The 21564-nt window shown below is 36.1% G+C and overlaps 1 protein-coding gene across 4 annotated transcripts in view; it reads right to left on the bottom strand.

The window, feature by feature from the left end:
• The window catches only part of LOC118264200 (cytoglobin), a 43817-nt gene that overhangs the window by 10770 nt on the left and 11483 nt on the right, over positions 1-21564 (bottom strand). For 2 of the 4 annotated variants that reach the window (XM_035576636.2, XM_035576635.2), the window contains exon 2: positions 8218-8378. In XM_035576636.2, the coding sequence (XP_035432529.2) occupies positions 8218-8372 (155 nt within the window). In that variant the 5' untranslated portion in view covers positions 8373-8378. Of the gene's footprint in view, positions 1-8217; positions 8379-12400; positions 12543-14033; positions 14232-21564 lie in introns of those variants that run through there. The other 2 variants (XM_035576633.2, XM_035576634.2) reach the window with 2 other exon arrangements.

The raw sequence follows: 21564 nt of genomic DNA, 5'->3' as shown, positions 1-21564 counted from the left end.
ACTTCTGTCTCAATAAGTTAGGTACCTAATATATTCACTTAAAAATATTTGCAGCTTAAAGACTGTAGGTAGATACCTATGCAATTTTACGTGGAAATACGTAATTAATTCTCAATAATTCTCAAAACCGAAAGTAATAAATAAAATAACATAAATAATTAATGTAAATTCTAATAACAGTAAGGTCATTGTGAGATTCCGAGTATTTGAGTAAGTATAGTAATTCGCAAAAATGTTGTGTAATGAGACTGCTATATGATCCTTATTTACCATCCACAATAATAATAAATACAAAAATTAATCACTAAATGTGGTACTAAGCGCAAACCTCGAGAATAACTGCACTCGCATTGTTTTTAGTTGTGATTGTTATATTAACTAAAAAAAATATGGTTTACTTAACCAATCACTCTATATTAACTAAAAAATCACAGATTTAATGGAGAAAAGCTCTACTAGTTTCGAGTCACAGAGGGAATCTTCAATATGCCCAGCGTGCGCAGACGCGGCGATGTCGTGCAGCCTACTGGCTGGACCGTGCTTCATGATGAAGAATCCCTCTGTGACTCGAAACTAGTAGAGCTTTTCTGCATTAAAACCGTGATTTTTTTGTTAATATAGGTACAGTGATTGGTTAATTAAGAAAGACACGCAGAAAAATTTCTTTGGCAAAACAAACTTCACGTGGACCACAACTGTAGACATAATAAATGTTTTGAATACAATGACCCTGACACACCTATTTACTGTAACACTCATATGCACTCACATTTATCCTTATTTTACTCCAAGGTCAAGGTGGCCACTGCATTACGGCGTAATTTCCTGTTATTTATTTATATCTAAAGAAATTCTCATTTAATTTAGTTTCCTCAACATCCATTAACTATTACTTATTCCGATTGCATAAACTATTCATAATTCCGAAAACAATTGCTAAGGAGTGACTTAAGTAACCATTAACTCTGAGTACGGCGGTTTGACTCTTAACTCAATGAAAGTGGATGCCATATTTATTTATAAGTACTTAGGTATGTGTGCATATTTAAGGCTTTGACTGCCAAAAGTAAACTGTTGAGGCAAATCCTCCGCTAACGTCAATGGTGACCCCCATGGCGTTTAAAGTGTTAAGGTGATTTTTATCGAAATCGGTATTAACATTTCCTTCTAATATGTCCATGGTCGAAGAAATAATAAGGAATTTCCACAAGTCGAATAGATAGAAATGAAAACTTACTATTCAGGCAACTTTAAAATCAAACGATGCAATCGAGAAGAAGCAGTAGGTACCTTTTTCAAGGGGAAAATTGTCAAATGACTTTATAAGTATATAAGCAGAATGTTGTAAACATTAATATGTTTGTTGAACCAAAAATACTACATATTAGTAAACATTAAAAGGAAGTTTCCGGGCGCCACGCGATGAGTAATTTTAAAATATACTAAAATAGTAATGTTTGCAATTCTTGGTGTCAATGTTAACGAGATATTTGGAGGCTTTCGTCAGACCTTGGCCATGACTGGTTATGGCCGATTCGCAGACCAAATACATGTTTTAATGACTGAGTTTTACATTCAGCCGTGTTTTTGTACCTACTTAGATACTATTTAAATGCGTTTTTGCTTCTAAAAGTTAAAGTATTTTAAGCGTGCATTTCTGTTTATCGTTTTGATTGAAAAACATTTTCGAAATTATCTGTTTAAACAACCCCATATGAGAAAAATGCTCATTAGAGCATTTAAGAGCGTCTAATAAAAAGACATCCCCTGTAACATATATGATTTATTATTGTTATTTATATTTTTATACCTAGTATTGATTTATTGTTATATTCGTACTATTTGTATGTTTACATAGAATATAGGTAACTATGAAAAACTATCAAATGCAGGTATTGTAGTTCGATTGGTTGGTTTATTTGAGCCGGCCCCATCAGAGCGCCGTACGCGCTCTCGTTTCGATTACCTACTTTAAACGTAAAGCAAACTAAGGGTACACAATTCGCATGTTAAAAGCGAGACTGTTTGTATAAATACCTACACATTGAAGTTGTGTACATATTTTCTCTCAAACGCAGATAATATACCTGTAAGATGAATATTGCTAGACACGTTTTGCATAATATATTCACACTCCATTAGCATTACAAGCGTACCGTAAAACATGGCAACTTTACCATATTTTAGAACAAAACACGAAATATATTTTTAACCATAAGACGCATAGAAACCAAAACTATATATTTAGAATTGTAGTCTATCTGGCTCACTTTACTGTAATCGTCATTATATACAAACACTTATTTTAGCCGTAGTAAAGAAAAAACAACATGGGTAAAGATACCAAATTTTTGGCAACTTTACCTACGCGCCGTATTCATCGTATATTGCATATTAAAGAGTTGTTGAGGTACAGAGGGCTTCATCTAGGACCTCTTCGTATTATAATGCAAACAATATGAGGAAATCTATAAAGATAACGGCTACACAGACATTAGGGAAAGTTGCCACGGGTTTCATCGTAATTTACATACAAATAATTTGTTACGCTCGGGGTTGTCAAAAAAGGAGGAACTTTTTTATGACATGTATATTTAAAAAAAAATTAATAAACCTTAAACCTAAAGTAAAAAAACGCACAAATTTCTAACATAAATATTATTCCCTTTTAAACTAAATTAAGTTCTAAAATTTTAAGTATTTATGTTTAAAATTGTAAAAAAGGCTACAAAATAATGTTTAATCCTTGACTTTTTAATTTTATGACTTCACTATCTCCATAGCTAATTATAACATCACTTCCGTATAATTTTTATAGTGTCTAGCTCCGAGTTTTCTGCGGTTTTGTTTCATGGGAGCCATTTTGGCTGTAAAACAAGAGGTATTATTAAATACATTATATCTTATCATCCAGGATATTCACTATTATGCTGTGAAATTTAGGTATTCGAAAATGGTTACATACACACAAACAAGAAAAAAACATTTATTGCCAACCCTAACTGTAGGTAAAGTTGCCACAAAGCAGGCCGTGGCAACTTTACCTAACCTGTGTCAACATTACCGAAGCGATTATTTATCAATAAATTAAAGAAAAAGCAATTGCTGACATTACAACAGTAATCCCAACTATATTATACATACAAGATCAAAATTTCACTCACCTGTGACAAATAGTTAAGGCTCTGTGAGCACAATTTAGGAACTACTAACTTTTAGCTCATTTTCACGCATACATTGTGACGGCCATTACTGGCATAATAGCAGTCTCACGTCTACGCAAAATATAGTAAATATTTCCTTTTAATGTCTAAAAAATACTTCTATTACAAAACAGAATTCTGGTGGGTAGATTTTTAGATAAATGAGTTTATACCGAATACCTATAGTATGGTAAAGTTGCCAAGGGCCCGGTAAAGTTGCCATAGTTTACCGGTACTTCTTTTGTTTTTTTGAGTACGAACACAATACACTAGATAACGTATGCATTATGTTTTTAATAATGTATATTGTACTACATAATATAAGGACTTATGTCTAACATAATAAAACAATAGATGTGTTAATCCTTTGAGTTGTAGGTAGGAGGAGATCCAAGTCTGTGGCAGAGCCACCTCTTTTTTTTTTTTTTTTTTTTTACATTTAATGGGTCGACGTTTGGCCGCTATCTCACCTGATGGTAAGTGATGATGCAGCCTACGGTGGAGCACGTCTGCCCATAAGCAACCTATTCACTCGGGCCTTGAAGACACCCAAGTTATACCCATCAGGAAACACAGACTCCGGCAAGGAGTTCCACTCCCTAGCAGGCCGCTGGCCTTGTTCACGTCGAGATTACGCAACGTCTTATATACCTCCTTCTGTCGTATGCGAATTTTTGACATATTCGTCTCGCAAACTCTATGGAGAGAAGGAGGCAAAGCGCCACCAGTATCAAGACGTGAAGATTCCGCAAATAGAGAAGCAAACAGGTTTGCTTTCTCTACCGCGGTGTGTGCCAGCGTCCCGTTAGGCCCCAGGAGAGGTGGGAGTGAAACCCGAAACACCAGCGGCAGAAGTTCGATTCAACCGCCTTGGCCAGGGACCAAAACGCTTTACTACCCGCTGGGTAAGAAGCCAGTTTGTTCCCTATTCGGCCAATGTGGTTGAACCGAGCCATCCGTAATGCCTTTTTGCATGACTTGGCAGCCCGGTTATAGGCTCTCTTCCTCTGAAGAATGTCGTCAGCCCTACGGCGCCTGGCACCCGCCCATGCCAAGTATGCCGCATGCTTTCGCGCTTCAGCACGTCTGCAGTCGGCATCGAACCATGGACGAGTCCCACCGAAAGATGTCGCGTCCGAGAATGGAATGTAGTATTCCATGCCCTGACGCAACACCCCCGTTATGGCATCCGCACAAGCTGACGGGTCCTCAGTAGAGAAGCAGACAGGCCGCCAAGGATAGGATGCAAAAAAAGATCGCATCCCACCCCAATCTGCTGACTTGTACCGCCACATCCGCCGAGATCCTCTGGGACAAGGATCCGGTGGGGACCTCTATATGTATAAAAAGTATTCCGTAGATAATTTTGATGGTCAATAGATCGAGATTGCAGTTTTAAAGTGCTCAGTTTCGCAGTGAGCTTTATGTTTTCTTTATCGTATAAGCCGGTACACAAGTAGCCAGATCACCTGATGGTAAGCAATCACCGCCGCCCATGGACACCCGAAACACCAGAGGCGTTACAAGTGCGTATGCTATTATCATCAAGTTCAACTTTATTGCACCAACCGTATTATCTCTACAACTCCTAAAGACTGACAAAAAAGAATGCCTGTGGCATTATGTCCACCGTTGTACCTTGATTATGCATTAAGTTTAAATAAATAAAGATAAATACCCACACCTACGTGTCCTCCACTTTTCATATCACTTAATATGGGCCTTATTGTAAGAAGGTAAACTATTTACAAAAAGAAAATCACAAAATTGCTCCCGGGAACCGGAATTCCGCCCAATAAACTTATGGCGAAGGCCCTTGTGTATTGAGAAAATTGATTCGCATGTACAATAGACATGTATATGCCTTTTATGTATATAGTTTTTATATTCTATGGGCACCATTGTCCAGCCATCTTTTCAAAAGTGGTCCTAAGTCACGTCTGCCAAAACACGCCCTTATATTTAATGCCAGAATACTAAGTGCCAACTTGCGAACACTGAAGGGAATGGCATCCGGCCGTAAGGGCGTAGACACACATGGGCAGACAGTTATTTTTTTTTACGTAGATAAGTTTCATCAAGTGTAAAGAAATGTTTCGATTTGAATCGTAGAGAGGTTATGTTAATTTATATGTTAGTTTTATGTGTACGGGTACCCTCAAGCCCCTTTACATGGGACTCATAACACAAATGGTAAAAAGTTGGTGTATATGTATAGCGGCGTTACGTGCCGTAATGTGCACCTCTGCTTACTTTTTCGGGAATAAAAGAAGTGTCGTTGCACAAAAAGGAATCTCTTTTCTCATCTAAACGTATTTTTCAAAGTATTTTTGAATATGACATACTAAATTAACTAGAACCAACGGTTTACTCATGTTAGTATTTTACTAATTACTCAAATAAATAGGCTGCGCGACGTCGCCGCGTCAGCGCACGCTGCTCATTATGATGAGTCCCTCTGTGACTCGAAACTAGTAGAGATTTTCTCAGAATATTTACGTAAGTAAACTGTTGTTTTTAATTATTTTCGTATTTTGCTTTCTGAGATATTAAATTAATCAACCATTGGCACTTATAGAAACAAGTAACACCAAAGGAGGGACACCCAAAAAGCCGGCAACGTACCTACTTGTGACACCTCTGGTTTTTCAAGTGTCCATGGGCGGCGGCGATTGCTTACCATCAGGTGATCCGTCTGTTCGTTTACCGGGTTATTCCATAAAAAATGCATATAATCTTATGGTATTTCCTGATAAAATGTAAATTATCGTTATCAAGTCTTAAAATAGCACCTTAGATAAAGCAGTCTAAAAGATTAGCTAATTAAAATTACGCCAATTATACCTAAAAGTAGCGAAAACACAAGCGAAATTAAAGTTTTGTATGAATTTGTTTGTATATCTAATGTCTATTCAGAATCACGTTATGTTAAGTATTATGTTACGAGTTACTTAATAATGTCAAGATGTTTACAAACTGACCACGTGTTTACACATTTATAGTCTAGCTATACATATGTGTGCGTGTGTGCTTTGTGTGTGTGTGCGCGTTGTGGTTTCTCAACCACGTCTGCGGTCTGTCTCAATTTATTCTACGGTAAAAAACAAATAGTATTCTGCTTTGAGTATTGTGAGCGCAATTTTTTTTACTTGGCTATTATTTTTAAACTAATTTTGAAATTTTGTCAAGTGTGTTTTCTGAAAATGGAAACTAATTGGTCGTAAACGTAGTTTAGTTTTAACCATGAGCGCTCGATCAGTGTTGGTGTATTATGTACCTCTTTTGAGGAGATAAAATGTAAGTACTCAGACTCACTCAAGGCTTATTGAAGATTATTTTAACAAATAAGAAATTGGCACATTTCATCATCATTCCTAAATATATTTCAGCATTAGCCCATTTCTCGCAGTGTGTCTCCACCCTTATCGTTAGGGTCGACGCTCGCGAACAGGTGGTATGTCAACAATGTGAGGGCTGTCGGTATGACAGTAATAAAAGTATATGTATATATAATATATTGTTCATATATAACGTATAATGTATATGCTATGTAGGCCAGGACGTTCAAGGTTACGAGAATACGCGAGTTACGCGAAGATTCCATCGTAATGGAAGTGGGCACGTCAAGTCACTTAGCTCCGCGCACCCCTAAGTTAGGGTTGTACGTTTATTGTGTTTATTGATAGTAGAAGTGTGTCTGGGGATGTTATATATTATGTCATGGTATTTGTTGTCGTTGTTGCTCTTCTTATTTTAATACTTACTTCTTACTGGATAGTCTTAAGTATGAAAATTGTTAAGATTGTGTCTCATAAATATTATTAACATTCCTGCAAGACTTTTTTGAGAAGGAAAAATCGTTCTATGACTTCTCCCGTCTTGGGTGAAGCGAGAGGGAGTGTCAGACTTTTTGACTAAAAATCACTCCGTTCGTTCCTTCTCCTGCTTTGGGCCGGAGCTACGGTAACCTGTTACATTATCAACAGCTCCGGAATATACTCAGACGTACTATTATAATTAGGTATAACGACCATGATTTCTAAAGATTTCCTGTTCTAAACGCTCTTGAACAGCAAAACGAAACAATTTCACAAATTCGTTCTATAATTGTTTTTATTGCGGTAGCCCTACGTTGTAGTACTCGTAAGTAATCCTATAAAGAACAAATGTATCTGGATAGTCGCCAACACCTATACCAGTGGCATCGTAAATCACATTAGGGTAAGCTTTAAAACGGCTCGCTACTTCTCCACTGTACACACATTGTATAAAAACTACTATTTACAATTTGTAGTGAATACGAGTGCCTAGTTTTATATAGGATTAGTTTAAAAGTGTTTTATTTTTGTTCATTGTGCATTTATTGGTCTCTTTCGTAACAAATATACTGGACTTGGATATATACGATATCCTATTCACACTACGATATATTACGATAAGATGTATGTTTGTATAGATGATAGTGAAATATCAAAAATATATTTTAACCCGTCTGCATGGATGTGCGGATCAAAGCAAGAAAAATCTGCTGTAACTTAGAAATAATAAGCAAGACAAGACAAGGTAATTGTTTTCTATTTATAACAGATGAAAACATTAGATTTTAAAACTTAAAGCTTTAATCATAAGTATCTATTTAATCAAAACCACTGGACATTTGGCACACAGACCTTGACAATGACCGATAAAGTATTTACTATTTAAGTAAGAATTTTCTCACACCATTACAGTCTACTTTTCCAAGATCAGGTTTCTTAAGGGTCGGCAAAGCGCATGTAATGCCCCAAGTGTTGCAAGCGTTCATAGGCCACGGTAACCACTTACCATCAGCTGCCTTAGTCTGTTATTACAATTGTGTCAGAATGGTCGATCATTGAGCAGTGCAAGAGGGACGGAGCTATGTAGGTTGTATAGCTCTTTCTCTCTTGCACTGCTCAATGATCGACCATTCTGACACAATTGTAATAGCAGACTAAGGCCCCAGGTGGGCCGTAGTATAAAAGGATCATCTTACCTTCTGAGCAGTTCAGCACCATTGGCGGCTTTGTCTGCGTTGACAGGTGCCCAGGACTTCTGTATCAGGTTGACCTCACGTCTCGTGAGTCCAGAGATTGGGTTCACCTCATCTGGGTCTCCTCCCCACCAGATGTAGCTTAACAAACCGCCCATATTTTCCTGTGTACAAATAAATTCATAGATTAAAAACACGCTTTTAATCATAATGGGCACGTGGGCCTGAATTAGACATGTTTACTAGCTCGAGAACCCATCGGCTGATGGGTTCCTTCCGATTTCATAATAATTATTATTCCTATCATAATTCGTTAATTAATCATGGAAAGAACAGCTCACTCAACCACAGGTCAAAGAAAATGATACAGCCAAAATAATGTGGGAGATTCCAGTTCAGACAGATGTCACAGTTACGCACAATAGACCAGATATTATTTACATAAACAAAGCATATTTAATAGACATAACAGTACCATCAGATTACAATATAGGAGCCAAAGAAATAGAAAAACTAAGTAAATATCATTTATTACAAAAGGAAATAACCCGGTTATGGAACACACAAGCACAAGTCGTACCCATAGTCATAGGAGCGTTCGGAATGGTAGCTAAAAGTATCCACAAATATTGCACACAGTTAGACTCCAACATTAACATACACATCATACAGAAACAGGCAGCCATCCATACAACCACCATCCTCACTAAAGTTTTAGGGAATACTATATACGTCGATAGGGAACGCGATCCTCCTCTTCCTTGAGGGTCTCAGGGCGGGAGGATTGTGGAATACCGACTCTCACGAGTCGTGTTGTAAGGCATTACACCACATAGATTATAACTAGCTGACACGGCAAACTTCGTACCGCGTCAAACATTATTTTCTCACCTTTTGAAACTTTCTTGGACTCAAACAAATAATTCAAGACTAAAATTTGCCAATACAGTACAGTCGTTCTCGAGTTTTAACGTGACTTTCAATGTATGGTCATGTAATGGACTCTTAGATATATTTATCTCTCAGTCTCTCTCTCTCTCTCTCTCTCTCTCGAGAGAGATCTCTCTTATAGATATATTTTTAATATTTCCGTGGGATACATCAATAAGGAGTGTAAACACTCGTAATTACTATAACTTTTACACAGTTCGTTATAGGTCGATTGAACAAAAGCGTATCAAAAAATAAATTTGCATAAAAATTTGCGGAGTTTAGTCAGTAGGTGGCGCGGGTGCAGTTTTAAGGCGGATGTGCCTCGGGCGGACACAGACTGGGAATTGTAATGCCGTCATGTAGCCGGCGGCTGTCTGGGCTCTTTTGCCATGGTGTGGAATATTTTGCAGGGAATTTGACGCTTAGTAATGGATTTTGCTTTAAGATATTTCGTTTTTATGTATAGGAATATAGATTAGACGTTTAGAGACGATTTATTGATGTTATTTTTAATGTTAGGGCTTGTTATGCAGCTTAGAAGTTGAATTCATAAAGGTTTGTAAATATTTTAGCAGAACCAACATCTGAAGTGGCATAGTTTATGATAGAAAATAAAAATGCACCAATGAGTACCGACAACATATTTTTGCACCAATGTTTTCCCGTGTTTTAAATAGGTATAATAATAAATTGAGTTATTTTATTATAAAGGATGTGTAAGATAAGTTTAAGTTTCAATGGATGATGGCATGGACTGTTTACAAAAGTGGCCAAAAATAAAAGCAGATATAAAAAAAGGTCGGTTAAGTTTAAGACCTAAAAGATAACATACCTACCTAACATTTTTAAAGTTATCCTCATAAATAACATTTCCAAATGAGGTAAATTGTGTTTTTTTGGATATTATTCATTGAATACAAAACACAATAATAATATGTCTTGTACAGAAAACATTCTGTAATGACAACACCCAGTAATTTTAATGTTCAAATTGGATGCCTCGCAAAACTACTCCTTTGAATTTTAAATTACCGGAACCAGCACATACTTGTGTAATTTCAACAATTACTATGATAATATTGTTTAATGTTACCGCATTTACCGACTAACTCTGAAACGAATTAATGACCTACAATGTCAAAACTCATAGCGAAAGAGGGGGGGAGGGGTGATCAATGTTCAAACCTTCTCGGTAAGAGAAGAGAAGAGAGTGGACGTCTCTCGGCTGATGATGATGATGATGATGAATGTCAAAACTAAATGATATCGTCAGGAGTAGAGCACTGGATGATTTTGTGATGCTTAAAATGGAGACAAAATTTTGAATAATCTCAAATATTTTCTAGATACACGTGGACTTATTAATATTAATCTCTTCGATATGCCAGTTGCATATCCAGTTTTGTTATTATAATTTATTAGATGAAAAACACGAAGAGTAAATCTCTTCGTGTTTCTTCGTCTGTAGCCAAACTAGATGATGTAAACCAAATTAATGTGTTCTTGGACAATCAATTGAATATTATGTTACATTACAGTGTGCCAACGACTAATTTACATTTGCATATTGTACAATGTACAATTACTGTAGGTATCACTATTTGAATATATTAGACCTTGTGATAATAAGCTGAATTGAACAGTTCACTATATGAAACATGGGTTCATTGCTATTTACTGCCAATGGGTCAATCACTAAGTAGTTGTTATTAGGGACAAATATCCAGAATTACAGAAGGGCCAAGTTAAATCTGTACTAATATACCTATATACTCTATACTAATATATAAAGCTGAAGAGTTTGTTTGTTTGTTTGAACGCACTAATCTCCGGAACTACTGGTCCGATTTGAATTTTTTTTTTGTGTTGGATAGTACATTTATCGAGGAAGGCTATTATAGGCTAAAAAAACACGCTGCGACCAATAGGAGCCAAGCATAGGGGGTGAAACCGCACGAAAGTAGCTTCCCTAATAAATCTACATGTAAGAAAACACTAAAATAAATAATCACCAATCCGCCTTGAGCAAAAGTCATGGTGATTAATGCTCAGCAGTGGGCAGTTATAGGCTGTGGTTGATGACTGATCTAACTAACTAACTGACGGACTACCCAAAACAGGAGACATGAGTAACGTAGGTACCTAGGTACAAACACAGAAGTGTTTGTTTACTACCTAGGTATATAAATTTTCCGAATAGTATTTATATTTATAAGGAAAAGTCATTCATTCATTAATGACTTCTTAAAACTGTAGAGACGACACTTAAAAATATCATAAAAATAATACGTATATTCCACGGACTTAACTGAAATTAATGTCATCGATGTTTATGTCATGACAACATCGTTATAGTGTGCATTTTTATTAGCAGACGCATCACCTGATGGTAAGCAATTGCCGCCGCCCATGGACACCCGAAACACTAGAGGCGTTACAAATGCATTGCTGGCCTTTTGGCGTTAGGAATTTAAGGGTTGTTGGGGAATCGGGGATTAGGAAGATTGGGAAGGAGGGTAATTGGGCCTCCGGTTTTTAGTCAGTAAGAGTGACACTCCCTATCGCCTCGCCCAATGCGGTAGAAGTCATAGGATGATAAAGCTCAAGTGAATTCAAATTTAGCACCGTGGGCTAAAAATACCTAAGCTTAAGCTTAATAATAAATTTCATAAGACAAACACCTGTTTTTGTTGCAATAAACTATGCGCTGTCCAAACTTGTATCTTATTATAAACGACGCGACGCGACGATCAAGGAAAAAACACAGATAATAATATTTTGGCTTCCAAAATAAATATAGAAGATGAGTCAGTATTTACAATATATGTGAATGGTTGCAATATGGAAGGTAACTAAGTTTAACATAATTGGTATTCTACTTCGTTGAAAACCACCTAATGCTACCTACTACTTGAACTAATTTGTACATAACAAATTAGTTTCTAACTCTACCCGACGATTTAGTTTATATGTGCACTAAAAATTAATTCTCATCTCATTATCAACAGCTTATAAGTGGTCACTACTGACCAATTATCTCTTCTCGAATTGAGAAGGTTGGAGCATTGCTCGCACTCGCACTCTCATGTATGAGAAGCGGGCGTCTTAAACCTGCAGGCTACCAAGATTATACGACTCGCTAGTCAAGCGTGGGGGTTAATGTAAACCCTTGCTTAAGTGGCTGTTCTTATTCTGGCTGATAATGATGACGTGCAACTGTCTAATATAAAAGCCTTAAAGAATAATAAAATACCTTATCAGTGTAATTCCATTGTACAAACACGGCAACTCCAGTGATCACTACAAGCGATGTGAAAATATGAGTTAAATACATTTTGTCTCGAATACATACAATTACACCACTAGTAGGACTGATACCAACCAATTTAAGCAACAGACTAAACTTGATTTAGCAACTACAACTTGTTTAAAATAATAAAAAGTATTTACAACTTATGTATGTATGTCTGTAGCTAGACGAAATTTAAATGCCACCTAAATATCAAACAAACAGGTTAGATTTTTACTAATAATTCTGAATTGCGTATAAATAGCCCGTGGCAGTTCAGTCTGGGACTACGGGACTCCTCTACAAAGGCGGGAATGTCCTAATCTTGGTTTCCTTAACCCGTGGTATGGTGGAACGCAGATCTACGCGAGACACAATGTGTTTTGTATTATGTCTATAAGACACACCGGCACCATACAAGGGTTAATCTCCACCCATTTTTCTTCAAGGGGGAAAATCATCCAATGACTTCTCCCGTCTTAGGAGAGACGAGAGGGAGTTTCAGACTCTTACTGACTAAAAACCATCCCGTTCCTACTCCTGCTCTTCGAGCCGGAGCACCGGTAATTTCCACCCTTGAAAATCGCAGTTTAAAATGCTCAGGTTTCAGTGCAGTTTTAAGCACTGCCAGTTCTCTCTCTTGTGTTTAAATTATTGATTGAAATTTAAGAGCACTATGTTATTTTAGAGCTTATATTTTCATTATTAGTACCGTATACGTTTTTATCTAAATTAATACAGATTAAAATTCTCCGTCACATTATATTATTATGAATCAAATAGGTTGTGAAGCTATTTTGTGATATGAATATACCTAGTTAGGAGAGAATAGAGAGATATACTTAGGCTGCTTTTTACCTACCCCACGTGGGCCTATTTATAAAACATTATAACATGGAAATCCCCTTACAATGAATGAGACGCATTGAGATCTTACAAAATAGAATTCATCAAATATTTACACAATTACAGATCAGTAGAAGTTTTTCCGAAAAGTTCACGTGAGTAAGCCGTATTTTTAGGTAACAACTACCAGAGATAGTACTTTGTATAAATAAAAATGAATAACCGAAATGTTTGTGTCCGCATATCTACCGAATTACTGTACTACCGTATGAACTGCAAAATCGGAAACTGGACAAAAATTAAAAGATAGAATTATAAAAAAAAATACGTTCATCAGTAAGTAGGTGAAGCAGAGAGGGTCACTATAATAATTCGATGGTTGAAAGGCTAATTGATCTAAGCGACATTTTTTTGCGGTATTTAATGATATACATCATTCGATAGAGAAAATTTCGGTGATTCCGAATATCTATATAAATTAATATCGCAAAAAATGTCGGTTAGATCAATTAGCCTCTTAACCGTATTATTTAATCAAAATACAATTAACGAAATAGGAAAATAAATAAAAACTAATTTACAGCATCGAAGAAATTTTTCTCAGAGGACAATAATAATTATTGACATTATTTATTTTCCAATTTATTTTTGTCTCTTACCTTTGGTGGCTAAAATTTAAATTTTTACGTTATTAATATTTTAGTCTTAGTTTTATTTAAATATATAATATTAAAATATATTAACGAAATACCTTGTTATCTTCAGCTTCAGTTTTCGGTTCAGTTTTATTCGACTTGACGAACATGGCTAGAGCAGTCACCACCATCAACGTAGAGAGTATATGAGTTAAAATCATTTTATAACTATATCAAAAACTTGCAAATAAGGTAAGTTACCAAAACGACTGATCCTTAGCGATTTATTTAACAAACTGAAGCTGATTTAGGAACGCGTTTACCTTATATAAGAATTGATATTTATTTTTTTATTTCGATACTTAAATGCCACCTCAATATGCAAGAAACAGGTTGGATGAGACAGAACTTCTAAAATAATAAACTAAAGGAAAATTACGAAAATTCAGTCATGTTGCGTCTTAATTATTTATTAATTAAAAATCTTATCGTGAATTATAATTTCATGTGTGTAATTATATTTAGTGAAAAAGCATGGCATTTATTAGTTTGTCAAATTAAAGTAATTTAACTAACTCCAAAACTGGCATTGTAGCGAATTAACCATTGAAATGATATATTAATTGATTAAGGATCTTAATTGATTAAGGATGGGAATTCGATCCGAAAGAAACCGATTTTTTTAATTATCGATTTATCGTTAAGTTAATAATTTAATAATTCAAGAACTATAAATTAAATATATTAAAGGACACTATAAAAATCAATACGATATCATTTGTGAACTACACTACTTAGTTACTTGTAAAGGGCACTCATTTAAAAAGGCAGATGTAATTAGCAGTTTTGGTTATTTAAAAATTATAAATGGCACGTTTAATAACTAGTTCAGCAGTTGAAACTAAGCAATAAACACCAGAGGCGTTACAAGTGCGTTGCCGGTCTTTAAGGGTTGTTGGGGAATCGGTGATTGGAAAGATTGGAAAGGCGTGTAATTGGGCCTCCGGTAACCTCACTTACACAACGAAATACAATACAAGCGTTGTTTCACGTCGGTTTTCTGTGAGGCCGTGGTATTAGTCCGGTCGAGCCGGCCCGTTTGTGCCGAAGCATGGCTCTCCCACACTTAAATTATGCAATAATGCAACGAGCGACTGGTTTAAAAAGTCGTCACAAGGACATCTTTATCGACTTCCAAGTGTTTATTTTGACATTTAATAGATTCTGTTTTGATTTTATTGTAACTTTCGTGAGACATACTAAATTAATTATTAACTAACATACACAGTAGCAGCGTGACAATCGCCGCGTCGTGTGTCGCGAAATGCTCCTCATGAATATGAGCCTCTTGCATGGCTTGAAACTAGTCGAGTTAATCGTCAAAACGTTACGTGAGTAAGCCGATAACATAATAATTAAGATTCTGTTTTTGTGTAGATGCAATAAATGCTTTCACTCTTTGACTTTGACCTTGATCTTGATATTGATGCTTTGACCTTGATCTTGATATTGATGCTTTGACCTTGATTTTGATTTAGTTTCATCAGTTTGTCGTGTATTGCCATATATATAAGTATAGCCGGTGTATCATCATCGTATCGACGTAAGATGACTAATCAGATTTTTTCGGAAAGACCACCGTTTCTTAGTATGTTACAACTAATTCTTAGAAATTATTCATAATATTTTTATTGACATGAGTTTTCAAAGGTCGTAAGCTACTGTATTTTATTCTGTAGCTCATCTAGTTGAGGTGAATGGGATTGTTAGATTAGGGGGTAAGTTGGTACCAGACAATTTTTTAAAACAAGTATAATACATAAAAGTATTTTTTTATGTTAAACGTAAAACATTTAACATATGTGAGTATGGCCACCAAGAATAAGAGTATGTACCATAAATCAGATTGTTTGTCAGGAAGGGTGGGAAATTCCAATTTCCTTTGAACCACATAAACATATTAAGCTAAATAAAACCGTTTAAAATAAGAGTTTTTTTTGTATGATATTTCTGATATTTTCTTCTCAAGATATGCCAACTGTACTAATCCATCCATCTACTAATCCATAGTTATGCACTATACTACATATTATAAATGCGAAAAAGCGTGTGTCTGTTTATTTGTTCGTTTTTCACGGCAAAACGGACCGACAAATTGACGTGATTTTTTAAGTGAAGATAGTTGAAGATATGGAAAGTGACATAGATTACTATTTTTTTCTTTTTTTTACTTATCACTTTCCTAAAATGGGGGTTAGAAGACTGAATAGAGCAGTCAGCAATTTTTCAAAATTTGTAAAAATTATCTCATCGCATGGGTAAAAATCATCGCATCGCAGGGGGAAAATCATCCAATGACTTCAAATGGGAGTGTCTGACTCTTACTGACTAAAAACCACCCCGTTCCTACTTCTACTTGTCTAGCCGAAACCTCGATAGACCATATAACATCACGCTACAATCAATAGGAACTGAGCAGAACGGGTGAAACTTCTGGATATTTTTATGGTTTACGTTATTTCCTGGTATGGTCACAATTAAGCACGATGCACGGTGTCTGGTAATCATTACTAATGATTATACAAGACTAGCAGACATTTATGTTGAGTGTCAATGTTTGCGTAGGTGTATCACGATCACATGTTTCTGGGTAACGTATAGCAGACGGAACTAATATTCCTATATTAGGTACCGATGGAGATTGGTCGACGTTTATGCTACTCGTAGTTCTTGTTCTTACTTTCGTTTACTATGTTTATGTATGTTTGTGTTTTGGCAGAATTTGATGAAGGGCGAGTTTATTGATGACCAGTTTTAATTTAGAGAAGATTTAGAATCGTAGCAATTATGCCAGTCTCTGCCTATGAGAGACAGGCGTGAGGTTATGTATGTATGTATGTATGTATGTATGTATGTAAGCTTAAGAATTTTACACATCACCTTCTCTGTTTTGTAATTTACATAGACCACTTGACTTTTGGATAAAAAAACATAAAAGACATGAAGCTACATAATATCACATCAACGGCCTATTAGTAGCCGCTGCTGACCAAACGTCAGTCGACCTACGTCGTTTGAGCATTAATCACCACACTTGCTCAATCCGGGATGGCAATTTCAAACTGATAATTAGAAATTATAAGCCCAGGTTTCCTCACGACGTTTTCCTTCACCGTTTAGCAGTGGTGTCTAAATAATCTTAGAAAGTGCATATAACTCGGAAAATCGTCACATTGGTACCTGCCGTTGTTAGATTTCGACCCCGCACCCTCATGCATGAGAAGCGGACGTCTTAAGCCTTCTTGCCACCACGACATTTGACTAAAGAATAAATAAATGTGACGGAATCTGATTACTTAAGCACACAACTTGAAGTTCAAGTTCGAATCGTCTTTTTATACTCAAATTATTAAAAAAATATGAGCTGGTTTTTATATTTAAGAATATTAAATTTGACCTTTTAAACTAACAATGAACTTGGCTCTAGATATATATCTAGAGCCTATCTTAACTTAGAGAACTTATACGAGAACATATCTTAACTTGTATATACAAGTATAATGTAGGTATGTATGTTAAACTAAGGTTATTGACCCCAAGGTGAGGCTATTGCATAGAACCTTCAGTGACCTTGTTATTTAATCAGGTGATAGCTGTCTAGTCACCTTTAAGGCCTGCCTAGACGAGGGACTGTCGTCCGATTGACTTGAATAAAAAGAAGTGTATTTTTTTTGAAGGGGGATAATCATTTAATGACTTCTCCCGCCTTGTGCGAGGTGAGAGGGAGTGTCAGACTCTTACTGACTAAAAACCACCCCGTTCCTACTCCTGTAAATAGCCAACCAACTACTGTAAATGGAGTTTCTTGCTCGTCCTTCTCCATTCGAAGCTACACTTTGGAAAGAGTACCACTGACGGACAGATTGACAAACTATTATTTATTTCTTTCTTTGTTGGCATGTCATTTATGGTTTATTTGGTAGAAATGATTTGATTAATAAATGTTTTAACTTTGACTTTGTACGCAGTGTCTCTCGCGATGGCTGGGTCATGAGGAGGTTTGTTCCCTCACCGTTTAAGTTACTCGTCTGCATAGACCTTTAAAGGCACAATGACACATTTCCTTCGCCCACGCTACTAGATAAAATGATTATTATTTCCCTACAATTGATTTTTACGAGTTACTTTAGGGCTCTGGGTCAGGTTACTAATGTAACGGCTTTTGTCAAGGGACATGAGTTTTATGAAAATTGAGTTAATAATTTCTTTGGATCGATTTCATATTATACTGAGTAGCAAGTTGAAGAGCTAACCATACAATAAGATTTTCAGTTTTAATTCTGCTTATACTAAAAATCTAAAAATCTTATTGTATTGTTAGTGTAGCATGGATTTCTGCATCCACTTTTCTTTAATTGTGTTATCAGACTTACTTATCAGTCTATTATGAGATGAGTTTATTGTTCCATTAGCTAAAATTATCCTTATTTACTAATATTTGAAGAACGAAGTTGGTCCTACTTCATTTTAATGACGGTGAGTTTACTCAATCAAGTGAATAATAACAATTTTGGGAAATGCGACATTTTTCTTGGCACTTGGTCTTGGCATGACACAGCTGATCTTCGCAGTCAGAAATAATTTGATGTATTTATTAAACAAATTCACCGATGAATCTTCAAAATATCTTCGAAAGGGCAGGCAGAGTTGCATATTACGGCATGCCGCTGTACAATGTACACCCACTTTTCACCATTTGTGTTATAAGTCTCATGTAAAAGGGGGTGAGCCTATTGCCATATACTGGACACAATTCTAGACTCCGTGCTGCTACTGAGATATGTCCGAAAAACCGAAAAACGGGCGTTTTAGTATTACTTTGCCCAACCCGGCAATCGAACACGAGACCGCTTGTCCGGCAGCCGCATTTGCGACCACTCAACCAACGAGGCAGTTTGGCAATGCCTAACTGTTTATAGGCATAAATACATATGTGTGAGTTCACATAACAGAATGACAAAGATCATTAGTTCTCAGATTACTTAGATTAGTACTTAAGTATTAGGTCGTTACCAGAGTCTAGGCTAAACGTGTCATCATAGGAATGCGAGTCAAGTACTGCATAATAAATTACTTATACCTAAGTAAGTTATGCATTTAAATTGATTTAGCGATGCTTATTATATTTGTTTTGTATTTATTCCACGTCTTTCAATCCTCGGTTGGATAGGCAGAGGTTAATAATTACATAATTATATTGTGTTAAGCCTCAAAAATAAGACTAACTGTTACCTGCGACTGCGTCCGCATAAAATAATGACTTGTCACAGAAATTTGGATTTTGATTTTATTCTAAAATAAAAAGAACTTTCTAGAATAAAAGTACGCCTAAGTTTCTCCTTAGTACATCAGCTATATACCAATAAAAGACCAGTCAAAATCGGTCCAGCCATTGATTTGTTCCGGCTAATCTATGAAAGGCACCAAAATCGTTTCTTTGTTCCGGAACAAAAAAACGATTTTGGTGTATGGATCGTATTTAAATATATTCATATGCGTGTAGTATAAAGCGGTTATTTCAATATTACAAACATGCACTCCAATTTTATTTATTAGAGTCAAGATTTATCACACCGTTTTTAATACTCGGATTTTTATTAAAAAGCTATGTGTATTTTAGTGGATATGGCCATGATTGTAAAACCCTTAACGTTGTTCGATCTGACAATTGAATCCAAAGCTCTGAGCTCAACAGTGAGCACTTCACATATATTGGAACGAGCACCTAGTTTTATTGATAAACCGACTGGTGGACAAAATAATCGTGCATTTCCACCAGAGATGTGCTATGTAGGTATGCTACACGGATATAATAGCTAAACTGTGTAACTATGTGACCATTTCCACTGATACTAAGCTATGTAGCTGTGCGAGAAAGATACGCAGCTCGAGTACATGATGTATCGATGGTAGGGATGCCATCCATAGCGCACATCTGTATCATCCATGCACCAGCATTAGGCTATGTGTGCCAATGAATTGGTGGATGCCAAATGCATCCACAGCAACGTAGCATAGCACATATCTGGTGCAATGATACACTTATTCTGACTTAAAGTGTCTGTTTAGTAGATTAATTGAAACAAATGCTTCTCTAATCTACTCCCCAGTCACCGTGCATATTTATACAGCACAGTTTCACAATACTGTTATCAGCGACCGCTAACAGGGACTGCTCAAACACCTCGAGTTTGTCTTACACTAACTGTACATAATGTACATAATACCCCGGCTTAACTTGCTCCGGGTTGAATAAACTGTTCCAAACTAACTTTACTTAAAGTTAGATCGCTGTTTGCTACACTTTAGGGTGCTTTTCCACCAGAAATGTGCTATGTAGCTATGCTACGAAGATGTAATAGCTAAGCTGTGAAACTATGTGACCGTTTTCACTGGTACTAAGCTATGTAACGGTGCGATTAGGATAAGCTATGAAGATGCGCTGCCGCAAAGTAGCTGTGCGAGGAAGATGTGCAGCTCGTGTATGCAATACATCGATAGGTAGGGAAGCTATCACGCATCTTTTCTAATAAAAAACATAGCTTAGTTGAGTCCGTTTCCAGTGTTAAGCCATGTTTACTAATGAATATGATTGGTAGAAGCCAAACGCATCCACAGCAATGTAAATAATGTAGCTAGCACGTCTTTGGAAAAGTACCCTTACTTAACCATTGCAGTATCGTTATGAAAACATAAATAAATTATTAACAATACTGTTTGAAGTGTTGAGTCGCGTGTGCTCTTTCCATTCGCTCATAAGTTGGGATTGTCAGACTACTTTCCCCACACTACCTTAAGTGACGTCACACAAAAAATAACAAACCCTTTTAAAATATCACACGCCTGTCCGTCAATCATCCAGTTATCTTCCCTCAGGGAGGTTCCTCACACCACGTCATTGTTAATTAATCACATTAACAAAGACATAATACGTCTTTTTAACAAATTAATTAAAAAAGTATACGTATACAGGTATCCTAATGGTCAGCCTTCATTTACTAAATTGGCAGTACAAATGTTAAAACGTAATTATATAAGTAGTTAGTTAAAAACGAATGCTTTTAATAATTTGATAGGATTAATTAGAGGGAAAGTCACGGGTTTGAGTAATGGTGTCGGTTTAACCGCGGGGGAGAGGGTTCGATATTGGTGACGCCATGCTTTCTAGTTAATTGGGACGTTCCCGTTTTATTTTTTTGTGTTGTGTAACTTTTGGATGTTGAGAAATGATGTTATTTTAAGTTGTTATTGTAAATTGAGTCGCCATTAATCCCCGAAGGGGTTTAAAAGACCTAGAGATGTATGCATGATACCTACATTGTAAAACATCTTTTTGCGAGTTAAGTTTGAGACCCATGATGAAGCAATGATTTAGCTTGGTGTAAATTATAGCCATTATAGGTAATTGACATAGAGCGGCGATAGTCTTACAAAATTCAGTGGGCGAAGTTGGGGTAAAAAGAATATTAGAGAGAAGTCGGCTTCTTCTCAGTTTATAAAAAAAATCTTTCGAATTATCTTACATAACAAGTAAATAAGTTAGTATTTCAAACTTTATGTTTGTTCGCTGAAATTTTATAACTTGTC

The sequence above is a fragment of the Spodoptera frugiperda genome, chromosome 26 (assembly GCF_023101765.2).
Source record: "Spodoptera frugiperda isolate SF20-4 chromosome 26, AGI-APGP_CSIRO_Sfru_2.0, whole genome shotgun sequence".
In the NCBI taxonomy this organism is placed as follows: domain Eukaryota; kingdom Metazoa; phylum Arthropoda; class Insecta; order Lepidoptera; family Noctuidae; genus Spodoptera; species Spodoptera frugiperda.
This window is presented reverse-complemented; position numbering and strand designations above follow the sequence as displayed.